At 36.3% G+C, this 26873-nt stretch overlaps 1 protein-coding gene and 1 non-coding gene across 6 annotated transcripts in view; both read right to left on the bottom strand.

The window, feature by feature from the left end:
- The window catches only part of TMEM116 (transmembrane protein 116), a 73294-nt gene that overhangs the window by 31953 nt on the left and 14468 nt on the right, over nt 1-26873 (bottom strand). For 2 of the 5 annotated variants that reach the window (XM_036929208.2, XM_036929211.2), the window contains exons 1-4: nt 23922-24040; nt 23301-23347; nt 22719-22782; nt 17423-17554 (exon numbers count right to left, since the gene is read on the bottom strand). In XM_036929208.2, the coding sequence (XP_036785103.1) occupies nt 17423-17554; nt 22719-22782; nt 23301-23347; nt 23922-23966 (288 nt within the window). In that variant the 5' untranslated portion in view covers nt 23967-24040. Of the gene's footprint in view, nt 1-17422; nt 17555-22718; nt 22783-23300; nt 23348-23921; nt 24041-26873 lie in introns of those variants that run through there. The other 3 variants (XM_036929210.2, XM_036929213.2, XM_036929212.2) reach the window with 2 other exon arrangements.
- LOC118934233 (U6 spliceosomal RNA) lies at nt 22904-23009 on the bottom strand. The gene has a single exon (XR_005033399.1). It is a non-coding gene; the product is annotated as a U6 spliceosomal RNA (small nuclear RNA).

Genomic DNA, 26873 nt, shown 5'->3' with positions numbered 1-26873 from the left:
GCTCCTAAAGCCTTGGAATTTTCTGAGTGATGGGAGTGATAGGAGCATCTTATACAGAGCTTCTAAAGCCCTTGAATTTTCCTAGGTGACAGGACCATCTTTTGTTCTAATGAGGTGATTCTCAGTGGGCCCCTGAATAGCTTCGGGATGGGGGCTGGTCACCAAAAATCAAACCATGATTAGAGGCTTGGAAATTCCAGTCCTACCCAGGTAGGAAAGAGGAACAGAAAACTGAGTTAATAACTGATCATGCCTACATGATGAAACCTCCATAAAAACTCTAAAACTAAGGGATTGTGAGAGCTTCTGGGTACTCCCAACTCCATGAGGACAGAAGTTCCTGTGCTCAGGACCCTTTAGGACCTTGCCCTATGTATCCCTTCACCTGGTTGTTCATCTGTATTCCTTAATTATATCCTTTACAATAAACTGGTAAATATAAGTAAGTAGTTCCCCGAGTTCTATGAGCCACTATAGCAAATTATCGAATCTGAGATGGGGGTCATGGGAATGCCCAATTGGTGGCCAAATAAAATAGAAGTGTGGGTAACCTAGGAAACCACTACTTGCAATTGACATCTGAAGTGGAAGGCAGTTTTGTGGGACTGAGCCTTTAACCTATGGGGTCTGTGCTAACTCCAGGTAGTCAGTATCAGAACTGAACTGTAAAACACTCAGTTGGTGCCTGGAGATCGGAGAATCGGTTGGTGTGGGAACACCACATTTGGTGCCCAAAGTATTGAAGAAGAGAAACAGTTTTCCTTTAGCTTTTAAGTAGAATAACAGAATAATGAATTATAACATCTAATTCCCTAGAGCTCTAAAGTAGGAGAAAATAGGAAACATTCTTAAATAATTCTTACTAAGTAAATGAGGGTAACAGTGAAGGTTAAGCCCTAAAGATCTACTAAAAATATTCTCATCCTAATTTGTCTAAGGAGAAATTTAGCTATGATTAAACAAGAGTACAGGTGACCTCTTCAGGGTCTTAAAAACTAACTCTAGGTAACTTTGATTCTGTAAAATCGATGCCTAGGTATACTACCAAGTTAAATATGTCAATAGTAATGGGTTATCAGAAGATCAATACAGACTATATAAGAAAATAGCACTGCCTGTTTACTTAGGGCTGGTGAAAAACTATACTTAAGCCAGACTTGGAAAGTTTCAGGCTTCGGTGCTCATTAAAAAAAAAAAATTCCAAGACAAGACAGAACTTGCTGGGTACTTAGTGCCCTTAACTCTTGAAAGATGCATTGAACTACATAAAATGCAGTTCTCGTTTGGTATTGACCAAGAACTCCTACTCTCTAGACCAGAGCACTTTCTACTACTTTTCTTCTGATGGTTTATACAGTTGGGGAATATATTCTGTTACTGTAGCTTATTTGGGGTCCATGAACTTTTGACAAATGATTGTTTTTTTTCTGTTCCAGTTAAGTGAAGTGGCATAAGGGTACTACAGCTGTACTGAGCCAAGTCTCCTCCCTGACCAGCTCTGAGTTTCTTATAGCTAGCCAAAACATCTAGAACATCGTGGCCATTTCCAAACTAAATTTTGGAGAAATAGGCTCTTATGACTTGACAGATCAGCCTAGTCAACCTATCTTCTCAGGCAGAAGTTTCTGTCTTATCAAATATACCTCTTCATAGGAAAATATCCAAAACAAGGTTCTGAATCCTTTCCCAACTGAGTAATAAACTGAATCCATTTTCAGGACTTGGAAAAAGCAACCAATCTTGGTATATTACTTAGTTCACAATCTTAATTCCCTTGCTCAAACAGAAAAATCCAAAAAAAAACATTACATTCATACAGAACCTTTAATTTTACAAAATATATCAGACATCCTATTTAATATTTCAAACATTTCTAGGAAATAGATTCAACCAGCAATGATTTTCATTTTACAGAAAAATAACAAGGGATAAAAACCAAATAACTTCCTCAAAGTCATACAGATTCTCAATAGTAAAAGTACAAAGAATCCAGGTCTCTCCTAACCCTAGGTTTATAGGTTTCCCCTGTTGTCTTAAAAGTAAAGCATTCCTATGAAACTTTTTGTAAGCCAAAGTGGCATAAAGCAAAGAAACAATTCCCATTAATTTATATTAGCTTTTATGAACATTCCCAGACCCAAAAAATATCAAAGTCCTCTTTGATACTTTAGGACACATCTTTCTAATGGATGCACAAAATAAATTGTGATAAAGTACAGATGCTCACAAGCATTTCAAAGCTCTAGTGGCTTGATGCTGAGATGCTGAGTGTGATTCCTGGGAAAGGGCTTGGCAGAGCCACTCTTGCTGCTTAGGGTGCACACTGCCTCCTTAATGGCTTGCTGCAAAACAAACACTGAGTGCTATTTTTGCTTTTTGTCTTTTTCTGTAACAGTGAAAATCCTCTTCAGACTTCTTTCAGTTAGGAAAAACAGGTTCAGAAATAATGTTAGTCTTTCTAAAAGTGAAGTGACATAAAGTAACTTTCAAATAGCAGAGGATACCTGTAATTTTGTTCCCTAATATCACTCTCCTAAAGCTGACTAAGTGGGCCAGTAGAACTTTTTCATCTGAATTGTGAGCCTCAATTTAAAGAAAAGAGCCAAGTTAAATAGTATTTTTTTCCTCCAGCTGACAGAATTTATCAGAAGGAAAGACAATAAAATGAACTTTTTATTTTAATCTACAAGAATCTGAACTTTTTCTCTATTCTAAAGAATAATTTCACTATTTATTAAGAATTACTTACATCATATGTTCTCTAGAAAACTCCAAGTTAACCCTGACTATCCAAACACTTAAGTGTTTTGAGCATATTTTCGGTCCCTGACCTTCATTTACAAAATTTGTACAGAACAGCTCTGATAAAAGCATTTGACATTACAATAAAGACACAATGATACCTGGCCTAATGATCATCACATAAGTAGTTTTCCACTTCTGGCCAAGATGGCATTGGATTTACTTCCCTGCAAACAAACAAAAAAAACCCAGACAAACTATTTGAAACAATGGTTTCAAGACACTAGAGATCAGGTGACAATGGACAGTGATCTCTGAAACATGGGAAACATTAGATGAGCAATTTGACTGCCTCGGCTTACTTCCTAGAGAGAGTTTCCATGCTGCACTAGAGGAAATGGAAACTGAGGCAGAGCCTGGCAGACTGTGAGTTGACGAGATACTTCTGAGAATCCAAGGAGACCAAGGCAGCCAGAGTTCATAGAACACAGTGCTGGGGAGGAAAAAGCTGTTCAGGGAATCCTAGAAATTTGCAGAGGGTCCTCATGGAATATTCAGCCAACTACTGAATGGTACATATGTGTAAGGGAACTAGCCAAAAGTGAGGAAAGGAACATCTAAAAGGATTAGAGGACAGTATCTGGAGATTACACAGGATCAAGAATAGTGCCTGTGCTCACAATCAAGATTTGAAAAACAGCTAATTCAACAGGGCACAGAGTACTCAGGAAGGCCTTCCCTCAATACTGAGACTTAATTAGCCTGAGGCTGGGCATTGCTCCAGACCTACCTAAAAAGTCATAAAATACATTATTCCAAGGTAGACCCAGGAAGAAACAGAAAATCTGAAAAGACCACTTACCAGGTATGAAACTGAATTGGTAATAAAAAAAAACATCCAACAAACAAAAGTTCAGGACCAGATGGCTTCACAGCTGCATTCTACCAAACATTTAAAGAAGAGCTAATACCCTTCCTCCTTAATGTATTCCAAGGTAGAAGAGGAGGGAATACTTCCAAACTCAATCAATGAGGCCAGCATCACCCTAACACCAAAACCAAAGACACCAAAAATACAAAATTATAGACCAATATACTTCATGAACATACATGCAAAAATCCCCAACAAAATATTAGCAAACTGAATTCAAAAATACATCAAAAGGATCATCCATCATGACCAACTTGGCTTTTTTCCAGGGATACAAGGATGGTGGAATATTTGTAAGTTAATCAACAACATACTCCACATTAACAAAAAGAAAGATAAAAACTATATGATCAAGAGAAGGATTAAAGATGGCAGCGTGAGAGGAGAGACAGAGGCTTCCTCCTAAAACTGGATACAATTAGAAAATATAGTTGGCGCAACCAATCCTGAGAGAGCAACAGGAAAGAGGATGGCATTAGACTGCACACACCTGGAGAAAAGAGCAGACTTCACCGAACAGGGTAACATACCAGAGTTGTGACTCCGCGGGACCTGAGCCCTTCCCCCACACCAGCTCACCAGTGGGAGGAAGAGAAACGGAGCAGGGAGGGAGTGGAAGGCTTGGGACTGCTGAATACCTAGCTCCGGAGATCTGCGCTGGGAGCACAAACCTACATCTCATGGTGCTTTCATGAGACTCGCATGAATACCGGGTTGGAAAGTTAATACAGGCAGAGTTCCTGGGGAGACTGGGATTCCGGCTGCTTGTGGAAAGCAGGGATCCATATCCAGCTGCTCTGAGACAAAAACTTATACCTGTGTGCTCGGCCCACTGGCTCAGGCAGTGGAGACAGGCACAGCAGCCGGGAGGTGGGGAACAGCTCTTTCCTCCCCCCCAGGCACCAGTACCGCTCCCTTGCGACCTCCGACATTGCTTCAGGGGCTGAGCAGCTCCAGAATAGAGCTTCTGGACACTAGAGGGTGCCATATACAAACATGAAACGCCAAAGGAACCTTGTCCAGAGTAAAATTATTAATACAACTGCCGAGAAAGATTTAAGTGATATGGACCTTGTGACTCTTCCTGAAAGGGAGTTCAAAATAAAAATCATCAACATCCTAATGGAGGTATGGAAAGACAACCAAGAACTCAGGAATGAATTCAGGTCGGAGATCCAATCACTGAAGAACACGATGGAGGGTATTAAAAGCAGGTTGGATACGGTGGAGGAGATAATAAATGAAATAGAAACTAGAGAAGAGGAATACAAAGAAGCTGAGGCACAGAGAGAAAAAAGGATCTCTAAGAATGAAAGAATATTGAGAGAAATGTGTGACCAAACCAAATGGAACAATATTCGCATTATAGGGATACCAGAAGAAGAAGAAGAGAGAGAAAGGGATAGAAAGTGTCTTTGAGGAAGTAGTTGTTGAAAACTTCCCCAATCTGGGGAAGGACATAGTCTGTCAGGCCATGGAGATCCACAGATCCCCCTACACAAGGGACCCAAGGAAGACAATAGCAAGACACATAGTAATTAAAATGGGAAAGATCAAGGATAAGGACAGACTTTTAAAAGCAGCCAGAGACAGAAATAAGATCACATACAAAGGAAAGCCCATCAGACTAACATCAGACTTCTCAGCAGAAACCTTACAGGCCAGAAGGGAGTGGCATGATGTATTAAATGCCATGAAGCAGAGGGGCCTGGAACCAAGATTACTTTATCCAGCAAGATTATCATTTAAATTTGAAGGAGGGATTAAAAAATTTCCAGATAAGCAAAATCTGAGAGAATTTACCTCCCACAAACCATCTCTACAGTCTATTTTGGAGGGACTGCTATAGATGGATGTGTTCCTAACGTTGAATAGCTTTCACCAGAGGTAATAAAACCACAGTAAAGGAAGTAGAACAGCTAATTACGAAGCAAATGCAAAATTAAATTAACTATCCCCAAAGTCAATCAAGGGATAGACAAAAAGTACAGAAGTTGATACCTAATATATAAGGAATGAAGGAGGAAGAAAAAGGAGGAGAAATAGAAAAGAACCTTTAGATTGTATTTGTAACAGCATACTAAGGGAGTTAAGTTAGACTCTTAGATAGTAAGGAAAATAACCTGGAACCTTTGGTAACCACGAATCTAAAGCCTGAAATGTCAATAAGAACATGCCTATCGAGAATAACCCTAAATGTAAATGGACTGAATGCACCAATCAAAAGACACAGAGTCACAGATTGGATAAAAAAACAAGATCCACCTATATGCTGCTTACAAGAGACTCACCTCAAACCCAAAGACATGCACAGATTAAAAGTCAAGGGATGGAAAAAGATCTTTCATGCAAACAATAGGGAGAAAAAAGCAGGTGCTGCAGTACTAGTATCAGACAAAATAGACTTCAAAACAAAGAAAGTAACAAGAGATAAAGAAGGACATTACATAATGATAAAGGGCTCAGTCCAACAAGAGGATATAACCATTATAAATATATATGCACCCAACACAGAAGCACCAGCATATGTGAAACAAATACTAACAGAACTAAAGGAGGAAATAGAATGCAATCCATTCATTCTAGGAGACTTCAACACACCATTCACTCCAAAGGACAGATCCACCAGACAGAAAATAAGTAAGGACACAGAAGCACTGAACAACACAGTAGAGCAGATGGACCTAATTGACATCTATAGAACTCTACATCCAAAAGCAACAGGATATACATTCTTCTCAAGTGCACATGGAACATTCTCCAGAATAGATCACATACTAGGCCACAAAAAGAGCCTCAGTAAATTCCAAAAGATTGAAATTCTACCAACCAACTTTTCAGACCACAAAGGTATAAAACTAGAAATAAATTGCACAAACAAAGCAAAAAGGCTCACAAACACATGGAGGCTTAATAACACACTCCTAAATAGTCAAAGGATCAATGACCAAATTAAAATGGAGATCCAGCAATATATGTAAATAAATGACAACAACAACACAAAGCCCGAACTTCTGTGGGACGCAGCGAAAGCAGTCTTAAGAGGAAAGTATATAGCAATCCAGGCATATTTAAAGAAAGAAGAACAAACCCAAATGAATAGTCTAACATCACAATTATCAAAATTGGAAAAAGAAGAACAAATGAGGACTAAAGTCAGCAGAAGGAGGGACATAATAAAGAACAGAGAAGAAATTAATAAAATTGAGAAGAATAAAACTATTCAAAAAATCAATGAAACCAAGAGCTGGTTCTTTGAGAAAATAAACAAAATAGATAAGCCTCTAGCCAGACTTATTAAGAGAAAAAGAGAGTCAACACACATCAACAGAATCAGAAACGAGAAAGGAAAAATCATGATGGACCACACAGAAATACAAAGAATTATTAGAGAATACTATGAAAACCTATATGCTCACAAGCTGGAAAACCTTGGAGAAATAGACAACATCCTAGAAAAATACAACCTTCCAAGACTGACCCAGAAAGAAACAGAAAATCTAAACAGACCAATTACCAGCAACGAAATTGAAGCGGTAATCAAAAAACTACCAAAGAACAAAACCCCCGGGCCAGATGGATTTACCTCAGAATTTTATCAGACATACAGAGAAGACATAATACCCATTCTCCTTAAAGTTTTCCAAAAAACAGAAGAGGAGGGAATACTCCCAAACTCATTCTATGAAGCCAACATCACCCTAATACCAAAACCAGGCAAAGACCCCACCAAGAAAGAAAACTACAGACCAATATCCCTGATGAACGTAGATGCAAAAATACTCAACAAAATATTAGCAAACTGAATTAAAAAATACATCAAAAGGATCATATACCATGACCAAGTGGGATTCATCCCAGGGATGCAAGGATGGTACAACATTAAAAAAATCCATCAACATCATCCACCACATAAACAAAAAGAAGGATAAAAACCACATGATCATCTCCATAGATGCTGAAAAAGCATTTGAGAAAATTCAACATCCATTCATGATAAAAACTCTCAAAAAAATGGGTATAGAGGGCAGGTACCTCAACATAATAAAGGCCATATATGATAAACCCACAGCCAACATCATACTAAACAGTGAAAAGCTGAGCAAGGGAAACAAAAGCAAAAATGAACAAGTGGGACTATATCAAGCTGAAAACCTTCTGTACAGCAAAGGACACCATCAATAGAACAAAAAGGTACCCTACAGTATGGGAGAATATAGTCATAAATGACAGATATGATAAAGGGTTGACATCCAAAATATATAAAGAGCTCACACACCTCAAAAAACAAAAAGCAAATAATCCAATTAAAAAATGGGCAGAGGAGCTGAATAGACAGTTCTCCAAAGAAGAAATTCAGATGGCCAACAGAAACATGAAAAGATGCTCCACATCGCTTGTCATCAGAGAAATGGAAATTAAAACCACAATGAGATATCACCTCACCCCAGTAAGGATGGCTATCATCCAAAAGACAACAACAAATTTTGGCAAGGTTGTGGAGAAAGGGGAACCCTCCTACACTGCTGGTGGGAATGTAAATTAGTTCAACCACTGTGGAAAGCAGTATGGAGGTTCCTCAGAATAGAAATACCATTTGAACCAGGAATTCCACTTCTAGGAATTTACCCTAAGAATGCAGCACTCCAGTTTGAAAAAGACAGATGCACCCCTATGTTTATCGCTGCACTATTTACAATAGCCAAGATATGGAAGCAACCTAAATGTCCATCAGTAGATGAATGGATAAAGAAGATGTGGTACATATACACAATGGAATATTACTCAGCCATAAGAAAAAAATAGATCCTACCATTTGCAACAACATGGATGGAGCTAGAGGGTATTATGCTCAGTGAAATAAGCCAGGTGGAGAAAGACAAGTACCAAATGATTTCACTCATATGTGGAGTATAAGAAGAAAGCAAAACTGAAGGAACAAAACAGCAGCAGAATCACAGAACCCAAGAATGGACTAATGGTTCCCAAGGGAAAGGGACTGGGCAGGAGGGGTGGGAAGAGAGGGAAAAAGGCAGGGAAAAAGAAAGGAGGTCTTACTATTAGCATGTACAATGTGGGGGAGGGGCATAGGGAGGGAAGTGCAACACAGAGAAGACAAGTAGTGAGTCTACAGCATCTTACTACGCTAATGGACAGTGACTGTAATGGGGTTTGTGGGGGGGTACTTGGTGAAGGGGGGAGTCTAGTAACCATAATGTTCTTCACGTAATTGTAGATTAATGATAATAAAATGAAAAAAACTATATGATCATCTGAATTGATGCTGAAAAAGCATCTTACAAAATTCCACATCTATTCATGATAAAAACTCACAACAAAATGGGTATAAAGGCTACAAGCCTCAACATAATAAAGACTATCTATGACAAACCTAGAGACAACATCATACGTAAAAGTAAGAAGCTGAGCTTTTCCTTTAAGATCAGGTATAATATAAGGATGCCCACTCTCCCCACTTTTATTCAACATAGTTCTGGAGGTCCCCGCCATGGCAATCAGACAACAGAAAGAAATAAAAAGGCATCCAGATTGGTAAAGAAGAAGTTAAACTGTCACTGTTTGCAGGTGCCATGATATTATACATAAAAACCCCTAAAGGGGTTGCAGTACTAATATCAGACAAAATAGGCTTCAAAACAAAGAAAGTAATAAGAGATAAAGAAGGACACTACATAATGATAAAGGGCTCAGTCCAACAAGAGGATATAACCATTTTAAATATATATGCACCCAACACAGGAGCACCAGCATATGTGAAACAAATACTAACAGAACTAAAGGGGGAAATAGACTGCAATGCATTCATTCTAGGAGACTTCAACACACCACTCACCCCAAAGGATAGATCCACCGGGCAGAAAATAAGTAAGGACACAGAAGCACTGAACAACACAGTAGAGCAGATGGACCTAATTGACATCTATAGAACTCTACATCCAAAAGCAACAGGATACACATTCTTCTCAAGTGCACATGGAACATTCTCCAGAATAGACCACATACTAGGCCACAAAAAGAGCCTCAGAAAATTCCAAAAGATTGAAATCCTACCAACCAACTTTTCAGACCACAAAGGCATAAAACTAGAAATAAACTGTACAAAGAAAGCAAAGAGGCTCACAAACACATGGAGGCTTAACAATACGCTCCTAAATAATCAATGGATCAATGACCAAATCAAAATGGAGATCCAGCAATATATGGAAACAAATGACAACACCACCACTAAGCCCCAACTTCTGTGGGACACAGCAAAAGCAGTCTTAAGAGGAAAGTATATAGCAATCCAAGCATATTTAAAAAAGGAAGAACAATCCCAAATGAATGGTCTAATGTCACAATTATCGAAATTGGAAAAAGAAGAACAAATGAGGCCTAAGGTCAGCAGAAGGAGGGACATAATAAAGATCAGAGAAGAAATAAATAAAATTGAGAAGAATAAAACAATAGCAAAAGTCAATGAAACCAAGAGCTGGTTCTTCGAGAAAATAAACAAAATAGATAAGCCTCTAGCCAGACTTATTAAGAAGAAAAGAGAGTCAACACAAATCAACAGTATCAGAAATGAGAAAGGAAAAATCATGACGGACCCCACAGAAATACAAAGAATTATTAGAGAATACTATGAAAACCTATATGCTAACAAGCTGGGAAACCTAGGAGAAATGGACAACTTCCTAGAAAAATACAACCTTCCAAGACTGACCCAGAAAGAAACAGAAAATCTAAACAGACCAATTACCAGCAACGAAATTGAAGCGGTCTTCCAAAAACTACCAAAGAACAAAACCCCCGGGCCAGATGGATTTACCTCGGAATTTTATCAGACATACAGGGAAGACATAATACCCATTCTCCTTAAAGTTTTCCAAAAAATAGAGGAGGAGGGGATACTCCCAAACTCATTCTATGAAGCTAACATCACCCTAATACCAAAACCAGGCAAAGACCCCACCAAGAAAGAAAACTACAGACCAATATCCCTGATGAACGTAGATGCAAAAATACTCAACAAAATATTAGCAAACCGAATTCAAAAATACATCAAAAGGATCATACACCATGACCAAGTGGGATTCATCCCAGGGATGCAAGGATGGTACAACATTCGAAAGTCCATCAACATCATCCACCACATCAACAAAAAGAAAGACAAAAACCACATGATCATCTCCATAGATGTTGAAAAAGCATTTGACAAAGTTCAACATCCATTCATGTTAAAAACTCTCAGCAAAATGGGAATAGAGGGCAAGTACCTCAACATAATAAAGGCCATCTATGATAAACCCGCAGCCAACATTATACTGAACAGCGAGAAGCTGAAAGAATTTCCTCTGAGATCGGGAACTAGACAGGGATGCCCACTCTCCCCACTGTTATTTAACATAGTACTGGAGGTCCTAGCCACGGCAATCAGACAAAACAAAAACATACAAGGAATCCAGATTGGTAAAGAAGAAGTTAAACTGTCACTATTTGCAGATGACATGATACTGTACATAAAAAACCCTAAAGACTCCACCCCAAAACTACTGGAACTGATATCGGAATACAGCAAAGTTGCAGGATACAAAATAAATACACAGAAATCTGTGGCTTTCCTATACACTAACAATGAACCAACAGAAAGAGAAATCAGGAAAACAACTCCATTCACAATTGCATCAAAAAAAATAAAATACCTAGGAATAAACATAACCAAAGAAGTGAAAGACTTATACTCTGAAAACTACAAGTCACTCTTAAGAGAAATTAAAGGGGACACTAACAGATGGAAACTCATCCCATGCTCGTGGCTAGGAAGAATTAATATCGTCAAAATGGCCATCCTGCCCAAAGCAATATACAGATTTGATGCAATCCCTATGAAACTACCAGCAACATTCTTCAATGAACTGGAACAAATAATTCAAAAATTCATATGGAAACACCAAAGACCCCGAAGAGCCAAAGCAATCCTGAGAAAGAAGAATAAAGTGGGGGGATCTCACTCCCCAACTTCAAGCTCTACTATAAAGCCATAGTAATCAAGACAATTTGGTACTGGCACAAGAGCAGAGCCACAGACCAATGGAACAGACTAGAGAATCCAGACATTAACCCAGACATATATGGTCAATTAATATTTGATAAAGGAGCCATGGACATACAATGGCGAAATGACAGTCTCTTCAACAGATGGTGCTGGCAAAACTGGACAGCTACATGTAGGAGAATGAAACTGGACCATTGTCTAACCCCATATACAAAAGTAAACTCAAAATGGATCAAAGATATGAATGTAAGTCATGAAACCATTAAACTCTTGGAAGAAAACATAGGCAAAAACCTCTTAGACATAAACATGAGTGACCTCTTCTTGAACATATCTCCCCGGGCAAGGAAAACAACAGCAAAAATGAACAAGTGGTACTATATTAAGCTGAAAAGCTTCTGTACAACAAAAGACACCATCAATAGAACAAAAAGGAACCCTACAGTATGGGAGAATATCTTTGAAAATGACACATCCGATAAAGGCTTGACGTCCAGAATATATAAAGAGCTCACACGCCTCAACAAACAAAAAACAAATAACCCAATTAAAAAATGTGCGAAGGATCTGAACAGACAGTTCTCCAAAAAAGAAATACAGATGGCCAACAGACACATGAAAAGATGCTCCACATCGCTAATTATCAGAGAAATGCAAATTAAAACTACAATGAGGTATCACCTCACACCAGTAAGGATGGCTGCCATCCAAAAGACAAACAACAACAAATGTTGGCGAGGCTGTGGAGAAAGGGGAACCCTCCTACACTGCTGGTGGGAATGTAAGTTAGTTCAACCATTGTGGAAAGCAGTATGGAGGTACATCAAAATGCTCAAAACAGACTTACCATTTGACCTAGGAATTGCACTCTAGGAATTTACCCTAAGAATGCAGCAATCAAGTTTGAGAAAGACAGATGCACCCCTATGTTTATTGCAGCACTATTTACAATAGCCAAGAATTGGAAGCAACCTAAATGTCCATTGATAGATGAATGGATAAAGAAGATGTGGTACATATACACAATGGAATACTACTCAGCCATAAGAGAAGGGCAAATCCTACCATTTGCAGCAACATGGATGGAGCTGGAGGGTATTATGCTCAGTGAAACAAGCCAAGCGGAGAAAGAGAAATACCAAATGATTTCACTTATCTGTGGAATATAAGAACAAAGGAAAAACTGAAGGAACAAAACAGCAGCAGAATCACAAAACTCAAGAATGGACTAACAGGTACCAAAGGGAAAGGGACTGGGGAGGATGGGTGGGCAGGGAGGGATAAGGGGGGGGAGAAGTAGGGGGGTATTAAGATTAGCATGCATGGGGGGGTGGGAGAAAAGGGAGGGCTGTACAACACAGAGAAGGCAAGTAGTGATTCTACAACATTTTGCTATGCTGATGGACAGTGACTGTAAAGAGGTTTATAGGGGGGACCTGGTATAGGGGAGAGCCTAGTAAACATAATATTCGTCATGTAAGTGTAGATTAGTGATACCAAAAAAAAAAAAAAGGCAGTTCCTGTGTGGTAACCTCCAATGAGGTCTACACAAGGGTATATAGGGCATATAAAAGTGTAGGCAAAGGGTCTGTTTGTGTTTATACAGAGGATCAAAGCCTAATTGGGCTACCCCGAAAATGAACTAAGATATGATATGAAATAGAACTTCCAACATCAGCACTCTCTGGAAGACTCATGCCAGAAGATGATCATCAAAAAACCCCAACAAAGATCCACGCACTGCTACAGCTGTAGATGCACTCATCCCACCAGTTCCTGGACTTGCCATGGGAATGAAGAAGGAGATATCTAAGCTGGCCTGTGCATACAGTAAAACAACAAATTTGACTGGATCTATACTGTTGGAACTCAAACAAGAATTAGGAGAAGTGCAAATTGTAGCGCTCCAAAATCTTACAACTACAGACTATTTACTGTTAAAAGAACATAAGGGATGTGAACATTCCCCAGGAATGGGTTGTTTTAATTTGTCTGATCTCTCTAAGACTGTTCAGGTTCAGTTGGACAATATCCACCATATCATAGATAAGTTTTCACAAATGCCTAAGGTGCCTAAATGGTTTTCTTGGTTTCACTGGAGATGGCTGGTAATTACAGGTATGCTTTGGTTATGTAACTATACTCCTATTATGTTAATGTGTGTGTGCAATTTAAGTAGTAGCTTAAAACCTATACATGCTGAAGTACTCTACAAGAAGATATGTCAAAGAAATAATCAATCTTCCCATGTTTTCTTCCGCCTGCTACTTCTATAGCTTTTCTTCTTCCTTCCTAATTACAACCCTTAAATAGAATTCGTGCCTCATATCAAATTTACCGAGTATCATAATTCTTCCAAGTGGTAAAGATACCTCAAGACAAATGCTGGGCATAGAAGCTACAGGGCATAAATATGCAAAGAAATAAAAAGCTAACCATTTCAAACAATAAGGCTTCTCTCTCACTTACCAACTTTACATTTCCCTGTATGGCCCCAGAAGATGACTGGTTGGCCAGAGACGGGTAAGATTCCTCAAGGGAGGAACAACCTAAGACAGGCACAGTCGCAGGGGGGTCATCAGGTGAGAAATTGGGGATCAACAGAGGTGAGGCTTAGAACCTCACCCCCCCTGTTCTGAGAGAAATCTTCTGCATACATGGATGTTTTATTGCCCTTGTCTAGCTTGGATTAACACATAGTCTACAGGCACACACCTGATCATCTACATTTGCTCTCTTACAACACTAAACTATGTTTTCTACCTTTATCTTGTATCTACCTACCACTTCAGCATTTTATTAAAAATAATAATAATAAAGAGAGAAATGTGGTATTCAATATAAATCAAGTATAAAAATCAAATGAGTATTCATATTTGAACTGACTGTTTATAGTTCATAATGCATGAGCAAAACCGAAAGTTTCTGTGATGACTGCCCTTGTACTGTTCACCATGTACCTTATTCACTATGTAAGAATTTGTTCTCCATGTAAGAACTTGTTTGTTATGCCTCAGAAGATCGGAGACTGATGAAAATTAGGCTTGGGGTGGATTAATGATTGTGCATTGAGCATTGACTCCCCTATACAGAATTATATTGTTGTTAACAACCATTTGATCAATAAATATGAGAGATGCCCTCACAAACAAACAAACAAAAAAAAAAAAAGTACACACTTCCAATTGTAAAATAAATAAGTAACTGGGATGTAATGTATAGCATAAGGAATATAGTCAAAATATTGTAACAACTTGGTAAGGTGATAGCTGGTACCTAGCATTATCATGCATATAAATGTTGAATAACTATGTTGTACACCTGAAACTAATGTAATGTAATACTGTGTCAACTACCCTTCGATAAAAAATAATTGTCTACAAAAAAAAAAACCCTAAAGAACTCCAAACTACTAGAACTAATACCTGAATTCAGCAAAGTTGCAGGATACAAAATTAATACACAGATATCTGTTGCATTCCTATACACTTTAACAATGAACTAGCAGAAAGAGAAATCAGGAAAACAATTCCATTCACAATTCCATCAAAAAGAATAAAATACCTAGGAATAAACCTAACCAAGGAAGTGAAATACCTATACTCAAAAACTGCAAGACACTCATGAGAGAAATTAAAGAAAATATGAATAAATGGAAACACATCCCATGCTCATGGATAGGAAGAATTAATATTGTCAAAACGGCGATCCTGCCTAAAGCAATCTACAGATTCAAAGCAATCACTGTGAAAATACCAACAGCATTCTTCAGTGAACTAGAGCAAATAGTTCTAAAATTTGGAAGATATGGAAGCCAAGATATGGAAGCAACGTAAGTGTCCATCAGTAGATGAATGGATAAAGATGTGGTACATATACACAATGGAATACTATTCAGCCATAAGAAAGAAACAAATCCTACCATTTGCAACAACATGGATGGAGCTGGAAGATATTATGCTCAGTGAAATAAGCTGGGTGGAGAAAGACAAGTACCAAATGATTTCCCTCATTTGTGGAATATAACAACAAAGCAAAACTGAAGGAATAAAACAGAAGCTGACTCATAGACTCCAAGAAGGGACTAGCGGTTACCAAAGGGTAGGGGTAGAGGAGGGTGGGTGGGGAGGGAGGGAGAAGGGAGTTCTGGGGAATTATGATTGGTGCACATGGTGTGGGGGGTATCATGGGGAAGACAGTGTAGCACAGAGAAGGCAAATAGTGACTCTGTGGCATCTTACTATACTTTAGGCAGTAACAATAACATGGGTGAATGTAGTAACCACATTGTTTTATCATGTTAAACCTTCATAAGAATGTATATGAATAATACATTAATAAAAAAAGATTGTATATCAATGATACTTTAATTAAAGAAAATAAGCCATATATTGGAAATATCCAACAGATATTTTTAAAAGCAACTATTATACTTCATATGTTCCATGAAGTAAAGGAAAATACTTGAAAAGATTTTCAGTGGGTGTTAGAAATGAGAATGTTTGTTACCTTGATTGTGGTGATTTCTCAGTATACATACGTAAAAAATTATCAAATTGCACACTTTAATGTATATAATTTATTATATGTATAGCTCAATAAAGTTGTAAAAAAAATAAAGTTAATTACATCTGTGCCAAGCAAAAGGTAAATGTCATTAAATGACTATTTTATAGATTAGAGGAAACTGAAGTTCAGAACAATTAAGTAGTTGCTTATGGTTATAAAGTCAGTCAGGTCCAGGATTCTAATGTAGACTTCTTTTACTTCCAAGACTATAATATTATCTCCTTATCCAAGAAAAAAATATAGCCTTAACTCTACTTAATTTATCAGGTTATTAGCAGGATTGAGTAAATTATATCTTAGATACTTAAATTCATATGAGATAGGAAACATATTAGCATATGGATTTCACACTACCAATTACATATTATCATTTTTCTAGTAAATTGAAAGAAATTTCCCCTTTAGCAAGAAGTCCCAGAGGAAACAACCAGCAGTGAGAACAGACTGCATTTTAACCTCTACGTTTTTCACATTCAAAGTCTCAGAAATACCTAAGAGACTTGGTGAAGTGGGGAGCCTAGTAAACATAATGTCCTTCATGTAATTGTAGATTAATGATACCAAAATAAAATTTAAAAAAACATACCCAAGAAACATAACATACTGATAGTACTGTGTGGGTTAAATCCATTGATAATATCCATGAACGATACATAACCCATATATGATGATCTGTAGTATTTTCAAAAGCCAGTGTTTGCTATATTCCTTTAATGAAAAACCCTGTAGTAACCTCAAAAGATGTTGTAGAAGAATGTGTCATTACATGGAAATACAGTCACAATATGTTGAATAATGAAATCATATTATAAAAACTACTAATGTATTATTTGGTTTGTCTTAAAATGTATATATGCACATAAAAAAAGACTGGAAGGACATATACAAAAAATACTAAAGAGTGATTATATCTGGGTGATTCTAATTATTTTTTTGTGTGTCTCTGAATTTTCTATAATAAACAGTGTTTTTTTTTAATATGGGAAAATAATAAAAGCTATTCTTTTAAAGTATAACAATAAACAAAAGGTCCTACTTCCAAGAATGGATTCTCTTTATTTCCTATTTTGATATGAGCATGCCTTTCTTACAAAGTACAGTCACAATCTGTAAGCACTCACCTGTCCAACTGCTTGCAGGTTATAGCAAACAATGTCCTTATTGGCCACTGAAGTTCCATAGAGAAGTGTCTCAATGAGCCAGTATATTCCCAGAAGGAGGTCAGAGAAGCTCAGAAGAAAAAGTGGTCTCATCTGTCAAAGCAACAAAAGCGCCATTTCATAAATGAAGCAGCCAGGAAAATGCAACAATCAATTTTTTATGTTTGACCTTTCTAGTAGAAAACTGGGCATCATTTTTTCTGGGGCCTCTGCCACTGGGTGACTGTGGGGAATGTAAAGGAATACTCCAGATAGGAAGGAATCTATAATCACTACTATCTCAACTGTCCTAGAATCACAGTACTATACTCATGGATGGATTATTGGAACTTCTTTTCATAGACACACTCCTTCTTCAGATATAGGGCCAAAGGAAAGAATGGATAGATGAGAAATTTTGTGATGGGGCCATACCACAGATGGAAAATTCAAAGTGCTCTGGTTGCACAGTCAACACAATAGGTAATGATACCATGATCAGAATGTTTAGGTATATGGTTGATGACTCAAAGAAAATGAGAACAGGTTTTTAAAATTTTAATATACCTTAATTTGCATTTCTCTTTTTATATTTTTGAGGTTGTGAAAATTAATAAAGGGGAACCTCACTTAAGTCAAGTCAGGGGGCTACAAAGGGGAGCCATACCACTGTCAATTAAAGGAAGACTTGTCAATTACAGGCTCCAATAGAAGAATCCTCAACACTAAAGAATCACCAATTATAGGCTCCAACAGGAAAATACAGACATTGCATCTCCTACAAGAAATGGACTACATACCATGATAACTCAGCCAATAAGAAACTGTCATAACCCTAAACTCTTGCTTTTCTTCAATGGACTTTGCTCAAAGCGACTCCTCCTAACTTCCTCCTTCTCCATAAATGAATGTTTCTCTCTTTTGTTTGTTGGACTTTCCTATGGTTTTGCTGTAGCTTGAATGTCCCTTATTGCAATTCACTGCTATTCCCAAATAAACCCATTTTGCTGGTAATGTAACTGGCTATTTCATTTTGAAGGTTAAATTTTTAAATAATTTTGGTCCTTCTATAGATGTTTATTCAGAGAGACCCAAGAAGATTACAGAGAAGAAATATACCATGTTAATGGATTATAAGACCTAATGCCAGTTCTCCCAAATTAATATATAGATTAAATGCAATTTCAGTTATATCCCTACATATTTTCTTGTGGAGTTTGATAAGCTGGCTCTAAATCTGATATAGGAATACAATACATCAGTATAACCAATACACTGTGATGGAAAAGAAGAAAATGGATTTGTCCTACACATATCAAAACAATATAAAGATACTGTGGGACTAGCACAGGGATGGCCAAATAGACCAATGGAATTGAATAGAGTCCAAAACTAACCTAAATGTTTATATAGAGTTTTGATAGATGATTAAGGTGGCTTTCTAAATCAATGGAGAAAGGATCGTCCTTTCAAAAATGATGCTATTGGTATCTATATGTTAAAAGAACAATTGAGTATCTATATGGGCAAAAATGAAATTGGGCCCATACTTTCTACCTCACACACCCAAAAATCTGTTCCAGCTAGTTTACAGACCCAAATGTGAAAGGCAAAAACTATAAAGGTTTTTTTTTAGATAATATAGAAGAATATCTTCTAGTTAGGGAAAATTTGCCTAAACAAAACACAAAAAGTGCTAAAAGAAATAACTGAAAAATGGAACTATATTTTCATGTCAAAGACACCATGAAGAAAGTGAAAAGGAATGCCATAAAGTGGAAGGAGATATTTGCCATACATGTAACTTACAAAGGACCAATATCAACAATATTAAAAATGAAAACAAAACTTTTACAAAGCAGTAAGGAAACTCAATAGAAAAAATGGACAAAAGATTCAAACAGAAGATACTTAAGAAAAGAGGAAATCCAAATGGCCACAAACATATGAAAATATGCCTTACATCATTTGTGATCAAAGAAATGCAAACTAAAAACCACAATGAGAAAAATAATCACACCCATGGTAAAAATTTTATAAGTCCAAAATATCAAGTACTAATGGGAACAGGAAGTAATGGGACTTTTCTATTACCGACACAACCGCTTGGGAAGTTTGGCATTACCTAGAGATACACAAATCCTCAAACAATTCTATATACATTAGAGAAATGTTTGCATGTGTGTACCAGAAGATGTACACAAGATTGTTTATAGTTGCATGGATAGATAAATTGTGGTATGTTCACAATATAAAATGCTAAATGTCAATGAAATGAAATGAAGCGGAGCTATACACAACATGGATTAATCTCACAAATAATATTGTGGAAAAAGAGCAAACCACACAAAACAATACATATAAAAACATACATATTTACTCCACATATATTCCATATATGGAATACTTATTATTCCACTTATGTCAACTTCAAAAACAAGCAAAATTAAATTGTTTAGAGATACATATATTACTGGTAAAACTGTACATAAAAAACAAAAAAAATGATAGTCATAAAAATCTGAATAGTGGTTATCTCTAGAGGTGAAGGACAGACAGAGGTGTGGCCAGGAAGGAGCACAGCAGGTATCTCTGGGGGTACAGGCAATTTGTATTTCCTGCCCCTAGGGTTTGTTTATAATCATTCTTTAAACAGCCCATTACATGTTTTATGCATTCTCATTCATGATAAATCCCACAGTAAAAAGTAAATTAAAAAGTTTTAAAGTTTTCATCAGATACTACTTAGTATAAGAACTAACCTCCTCACCTATACAAAAGGGAATTCTTCTTATACCTTTCTTCTAAATGAGAGGAAAATTAAGATGCTAACACCTTGCTACAGGGGTAAATGGTCAAGTTGCTCTGGTTAATGGAAATTAAAACAAGTGAAATAATAACATTTTAAACTGTATTTAATAAAGATAAGATATTATTATTATTTTAACCATATACAGCCTTTGCTCTGGGTAAGCCTGCTAAAATTGCAACCAGATGGTACATTCATAGATTCTACTGGCCTATGACCTCCCACAAGTTTATAACCGTTAACAAGTAAAAAATTAAAACTGTAATACAAAATAAACTCCCGAAGAAGACATCCAAGCAGCTTTTTTGAACAAGAACATAATTATGGTCACTGATTCAAGAACTAGCCTTAAATATAAAAAAGCTTTTGGTCATTAAACCATATCTAAAATCTTTGGCAAGGAAATGAAGGATAAGAAGAGGTTTATATACTTTCACTCACAATTGGAAAACCATTAGTTCTAGTAACAGGAGATAAAATCAAACAACAAAAGTGAACTGAGTACCTATTATCAAAATTATTAAAGATTTTATTCTTCCTATATATAATAAGATACTATGTTGAAGGTAATACAAAGGAATGTATGATACAGCCCATACTTTAAGGCAGATACAATCACCACAGTGCTTGATAATAAGGAAGACATGAAAAAGCGTAAGACATAGTATTGGTCCTAACTATGAAAGCAAAAACTCTTTTAAAATATATATATATTTATTTGCACTTGTCTAATTTAAATCAAGAGCAGAAAAATGGTGGGGTGGGTGGGTGCATAATGCGTTGTGTGACAGGCTTTTCCTGAGGAGGTTCTGGATCCAGGTCCATTACTGGTGAGGTGAAAGACCTAAAACAATTTGTATTAATACACTTCTAAGAGCCTGCTTCACAATATTTCTATTCAAATGAAATGAAGTTACAAAGCATATCAAAAGTGACCTTTGCAAGGAAACAGAAGTCATACAAGTGCAGTGAAGTAGATCCGCCTCAAGTTTTGTTAACATTGGCTCAGCTGGGGTCACTTAAGAAAGGTTACCTCTGTGAGTCACTGTCTAATCAACTAGCTCCCCTCAAAGATTCCCCATGAATTTCTCCAATTTACTATAATTATGATAACTTAACAGACTTTTTTGTCTTTTTCAGATTATGCCTTCCATGTATTTTTTACTGTTAAATGTATTCTTTGATGAAGACATAAAGGAAAACAGCAGAGTACAGCTTACAGTTTTAACCTGGAAAAACTGGAATTTTTCCTAGGCCAAGAAAACAGAATGTGTGGGAACCACCATAACTAGTGATTGCTAAGTTTCTTCAGGTTCTGGTTGTGTGAAAAGTGTGAGAATTAAAGCCAGAGATACCATAATATCAAATTTATAATATCTACATCCAGAGTTGTTTTTAGGATTAAATGAAAAATGTATTTAAAAACACTGAGCACGTCTGCCTAGAACATAATAAATACGAAAAATTGTGTTTAATTTGAAGGGGGATTGCAGTTAAGAGTTGGACTTTTGAAAATGTTTACTCTGCTACTTACTGTGTAACTTGAACAAGTTATTTAATGACTTTGAACCTCAATTTCCTCATCTGTGAAATAAGGCTAATACCACTCTTCTCGTGGGAGAGTGATGAGGACCAACAAGATAAGCATGTAAAGCACTCAGCAGGGTGGGAACACAGTAAGTGTCCAACATACAGAGCTATTTTTATTATTAAAGTGGGCTCAATAAAACCCAATGACAGTTTGCACATACAAAAGCTCACATGTCCTGAGCTACATTTTGCCTAGTTTCATGCCATTTGGCCTGGTTAGAGAAACAGTTGTTAATTTATCTTAAAATCTTTACTAAGCTAATAATACACCACTCTTCCTAGTTCTTTTTGAATCAGGACGGTTTTTTGTTTATTTGTTTTTATTTAAATATGTAGAATTTTTATTTGTCCATTATACCTCAATAAAAGGAAGGTTTTTTGACTTCATCTTTTTGGTATGGATAGTTTTACATAGAACGTATTTTTTGCTGTGTTTTCACCATTACATTATAATTGCCTAGAAGGCCAGAACAGCAAAACAAGTATCTTTCATACAGCAAAATCTTTGAACTACTTCCTAGCCCCAACTACCCCAGCAAGATGACCAAGATATCAACAGAAAATTTATCTCTAGGCAGGACACTACTAAGCTTAGAGTGAATATAGACTTTAAACAACACTGTTTACTTAACCTTCGTAATTAATGCATACCAAAAATTTCATCATATTTTGTAGTCAATATCTCAGTATTCAAAGTTATAGTTAAAATAATTACCCAAAACAAGGGAGACCTACTGACAGTGTCTAAAATATCTTAATGTAATGACAAATTTACAAGTAATTCATGGAATTATTCCACCATTTATAGGTAACACTTTTCTTAGTTTTTTCAAAGGCTAAGTCACTAAAAGGTCAAATCAAACACAGGAGATTGCTCACCTCTGGAGATTTCTGTATATTCTGGAATACAATGTAGGCAATAAGTGAACTTGAACCTATAACACTGACAGAGATAAAAGATGATCATTAAAACAGCACAACTGGGACTCCTTCATTTTTGCTATTGTTTTTTTTACAGATTTATTGACATATAATTGGTATGAAATAAACTGCACATATTTTTTTTTAATTTATAATATCTCACAAATTTGTTTGCCATCCTTGCGCAAGGGCTATGCTAATTTTCTCTGTATCATTCTAATTTTTACTATGTGCACTGCCAAAACAATCCTGCTAATACTGCAAATCAATCTACTAATACTGCAAATCAATCCTGTTGACAACTAGGCCTTTAGTTTTCAGATGTTAATCTGAACCTCAACCTGTTTTTTTATTATTGTTGTTGATGTTACATTTTATTAATCAGAAAATATCAACATGGTACAGAATAGCATTTCTCCCTAAAGAATAAAAGCAAATTCCCCTGGAAAAAATACAGAAAACTTCAGAATGCTTCAGTTTTGCTTATACTAGTTTATACCACTTTAAATAGCCATATTACAAGAGATTAAACAAACTTACCTCAGAATAGCCATAATAAATTGTATCCACTGTATTGCAGAAAAAACCTAAGTAAAACAAGAAAGTGAGAATAAAATTAAGCCTTTTATATTAATATTCAACCTTACTTCAGTTTTGCTGTTTATTAATTATCTGTGCAGAGCACAACTCTTCTTCAGTGCCTAATCAAAACACACTACAAGTCTGAGAATGAGTAGAAAAGCTGAGAATGAGTAGAAATAGACTCTTGGAAAGGCAGGGTGGCACCCTGTTTCCTCCATTATTGCTACATCTCTGGGGATCAGTAAAATAAAAGAATAGAGAGATAGATAAAAAATGACTAAACAATAAAACAAATAGAGTTGGATGAGAAAATTAATAAAAGGAGGAATAAAATAGAGAAGATGTAGAAAAAATCATATTTTGAGAGAGCATTGATGGGTGTTTGGAAAGAATGGGTAACAAGAAAGGCAAACAAATAGAATTGACTGACAGAGCCAGACAGAAAAAATAAAATAGTAAGCAATAGAGAAATATGAAGAAGAAAAGTTAATAGTATGGAGAGAGATGCTGTGAGTGACAAATACACAACAGGGAGGAAGAAAGGGGGAACAAAAAAGGAGGGACAGCTTCTAATCTTACCAACTCCCAATTGTCCAAAATGCTAGCCTCCAGTAGGAAGGCCATAGGAACTTCAGCCCCAGCTATGCTTAAACAGCCTGATCTTCCTCTTCAGGTTCTGAATCCTGAAGCAGTGAATAAGTGGCTCCACCCCCAACCTGGCTGGGCTCCTCCCCACCCAATCCTGCCCTCTATCTTGAGCGCAAGGAGAGAAGGTGGCAACAAGTGAAGGAGAAAACCAAGCAGAAAGAACAAAAATAGAAAGAACAGGTGACAAGGAAACAAAAGCTCTAAAAAGCATTAGTAATTGTAGGAAAGAGCAAGAAGCAGGAATAACAGAGAGAATGAGTCACAGTGAAAAGGTAAAATAGAGCTGCAAGAGAGAAATGGAACAGAAAAAAGGAAGAGAAAAATAGAGAATGGAGGTCTGCTTAAAACTTGTCCCTGTGGTGGGAAAGAGACTATATATTTATCCAATCAATACATTTTTAGTAATGCCAGGAAAAAGCTGTGAAGAGAAGGGGTTATTAATAACCCACATTTATTTAATACTAACATCCCCTTAAATATTCTGTGCCAAAAATTCCCACCAGAAATACAATATTATTAAACAACATGATTCATTTAATAGACTTATGTTTACATATCATCTTTGCATAAAGCATTGTGTTTTGGAAGATACAAAGACAGATAAAGCTCCAGACTTCCAGAAGCTTATAATATAGTTGGAAAAAATGGCTTGAATACCAAAATCTCAAATGATCTGCAAGCAAAAGTAATACAGACTGGTTGGCATTTGCACAATATTTGGAAGAAATGGTAAAAGCTGGACAAAGAATGGGGAAGAAGAAAGCAAAAGGAGGAGTATTTCACTTATTTTCATCTAACCATACTTTCATACATTCTACAAATATTGATAACACAAATTAGATCATTTGCGTGGCTTAACTAGTATTTGACTCATTATTCATATGAGGATAATGGGGATAAAAATATAGTATTGAGTAGAAGATGAGACACTGTTAAGTAGAGGTAGACTGTAATCACTTTGCTTAAACTATTGAATAAACAAATAAATAAAAACACCAGTAAATTTCTGGATCAGAAATCCCTACCATAAAGTCTTAGGGAGTGTTTTGAGGCCTCTAATTACATATCTATCTAATAAGGGTGAGGGAACTAAAGATAGTCTCACCCAGTGATAAGAGAATGCTTTTGGACAAAGGACTCTTGTCTCCTCAAGCATAAATCTCCAATTGTTCAGAGACCAGCCATGCCAGGTCAGTCTGCTGCTTTTGACAGGTGAACTTTTCCCTTTCAGCATCCTTTCTACAATCTTTTAAGTCACTGATCAAGGTTTGGGCATTTGCTTTTACATTTTTCTCTCTAAATTAGTCACTTGCCTTTTGTATATTCAGCAATATTCCCTTTTGAAATGTGTTTGGGAACATAATTTTCCCATTTTCCTTTTTTACAACCTAAGGCCAAATAATGAAGTGGGTGATATTTATTTTCAGTCTTCTCTTCTCCTCTTTTTGCTTAGCTCCTTAGTAAGTTCAAACACACCCAAACTCTCACTATAATGGGCTCCTATGTATTACAGATCAGTTTAATAGATATTCATTAAACTTCTACCATGAACAAGGTACTGTGGTGGACACAAAATGAAGAAAGAGACCTAATAAAATACTTTTGTTTAAGTAAAAAATGATACTTAAAGAATACTTCTAGTAAAAATAGCTACCAATTACCAAATGCTTTCTATTTATAAGACTCTAAGCATTTTAATCCTCAAAACATCCTTTGAGGTGAATAGTAGCATTATTCCCATTTTATAGATGATGAAATTTAAAGTCACTTTCCTATGATTACAGGGTTATCAAGTAGTAATATCAACATTTAAACTCAGTTACTCTGACTTCATAATTTTCACTCTTTATACTTATGGTATTCTAACAGGGAACTGTAAAACAGGAGGATAGGGAAAGTCAATTTAAAAAATTAATGTGACATCGAGGGAGCTCACTTATTAGGTAATTCCTTCTTAGGTATGACAACAAAAGCACAAGCAACAAAAAATAAATAAATTGGTCTTCTTCAAAATTCAAAACGTTCATGCTTCAAAGTATACCATCCAGAAAGTGAAAAGACAACTAACACAATTGGAGAATATATTTGTAAACCACTTATCTGATAAGGGACTTGTATACAGAATATAAAAAGAACTCCTACAACTCAATAGTAAAAATACAACCCAATTTGAAAATGGACAAAGGTTTCAGAGATTTTTCCCAAAAAATATACAAATGACTAATAAGCCCATGGAAAGATGACCAACATAAGCCATCAGGGAAATACAAATTGAAATTACAATGAGTTCCAATTTCACACCTACTAGGATGACTACAATAAAACAACAACAACAACAAAAAAGATAGGCAATAGCAAGTGTAGAAGAAATGGAGAAAAAAGAATTCTCATACACTGTGGGTGGAAAGGTAAAATAGCGCAGTTATTTTGGCAGTTCCTCAAAAGGTTAACCATATACTATATGACTCAACTTCCAGGTATAAACTCAATTTTACTCCTAGGTATATTCACAGAAGAAATTAAAACATATGTCCACACAATAAACTGGACACAAATGTTTGTAACAGTGTTATTCATAAAAGACAGAAAGTAGAAACAACACAAATGTCCATCAGCTGGTGAAGGGATAAAATGTAGTATATCTATACAATGGAATATTATTCTTCAATTAAAAAAACCCCTAACATGGAAAAAATTTCATTCACAATTGCATCAAAAAGAATAAAATACCTAGGAATAAACCTAACCAAGGAAGTGAAAGACCTATACCCTGAAAACTACAAGACACTCTTAAGAGAAATTAAAGAGGACACTAATAAATGGAAATTCATCCCATGCTCTTCACTAGGAAGAATTAATGTTGACAAAACGGCCATCCTGCCT

This window comes from Manis pentadactyla, chromosome 14 (genome assembly GCF_030020395.1).
Source record: "Manis pentadactyla isolate mManPen7 chromosome 14, mManPen7.hap1, whole genome shotgun sequence".
Classification (NCBI taxonomy): domain Eukaryota; kingdom Metazoa; phylum Chordata; class Mammalia; order Pholidota; family Manidae; genus Manis; species Manis pentadactyla.
Note: the sequence above shows the minus strand (reverse complement) of the source record. Positions and strands in the feature narration are given on the sequence as shown.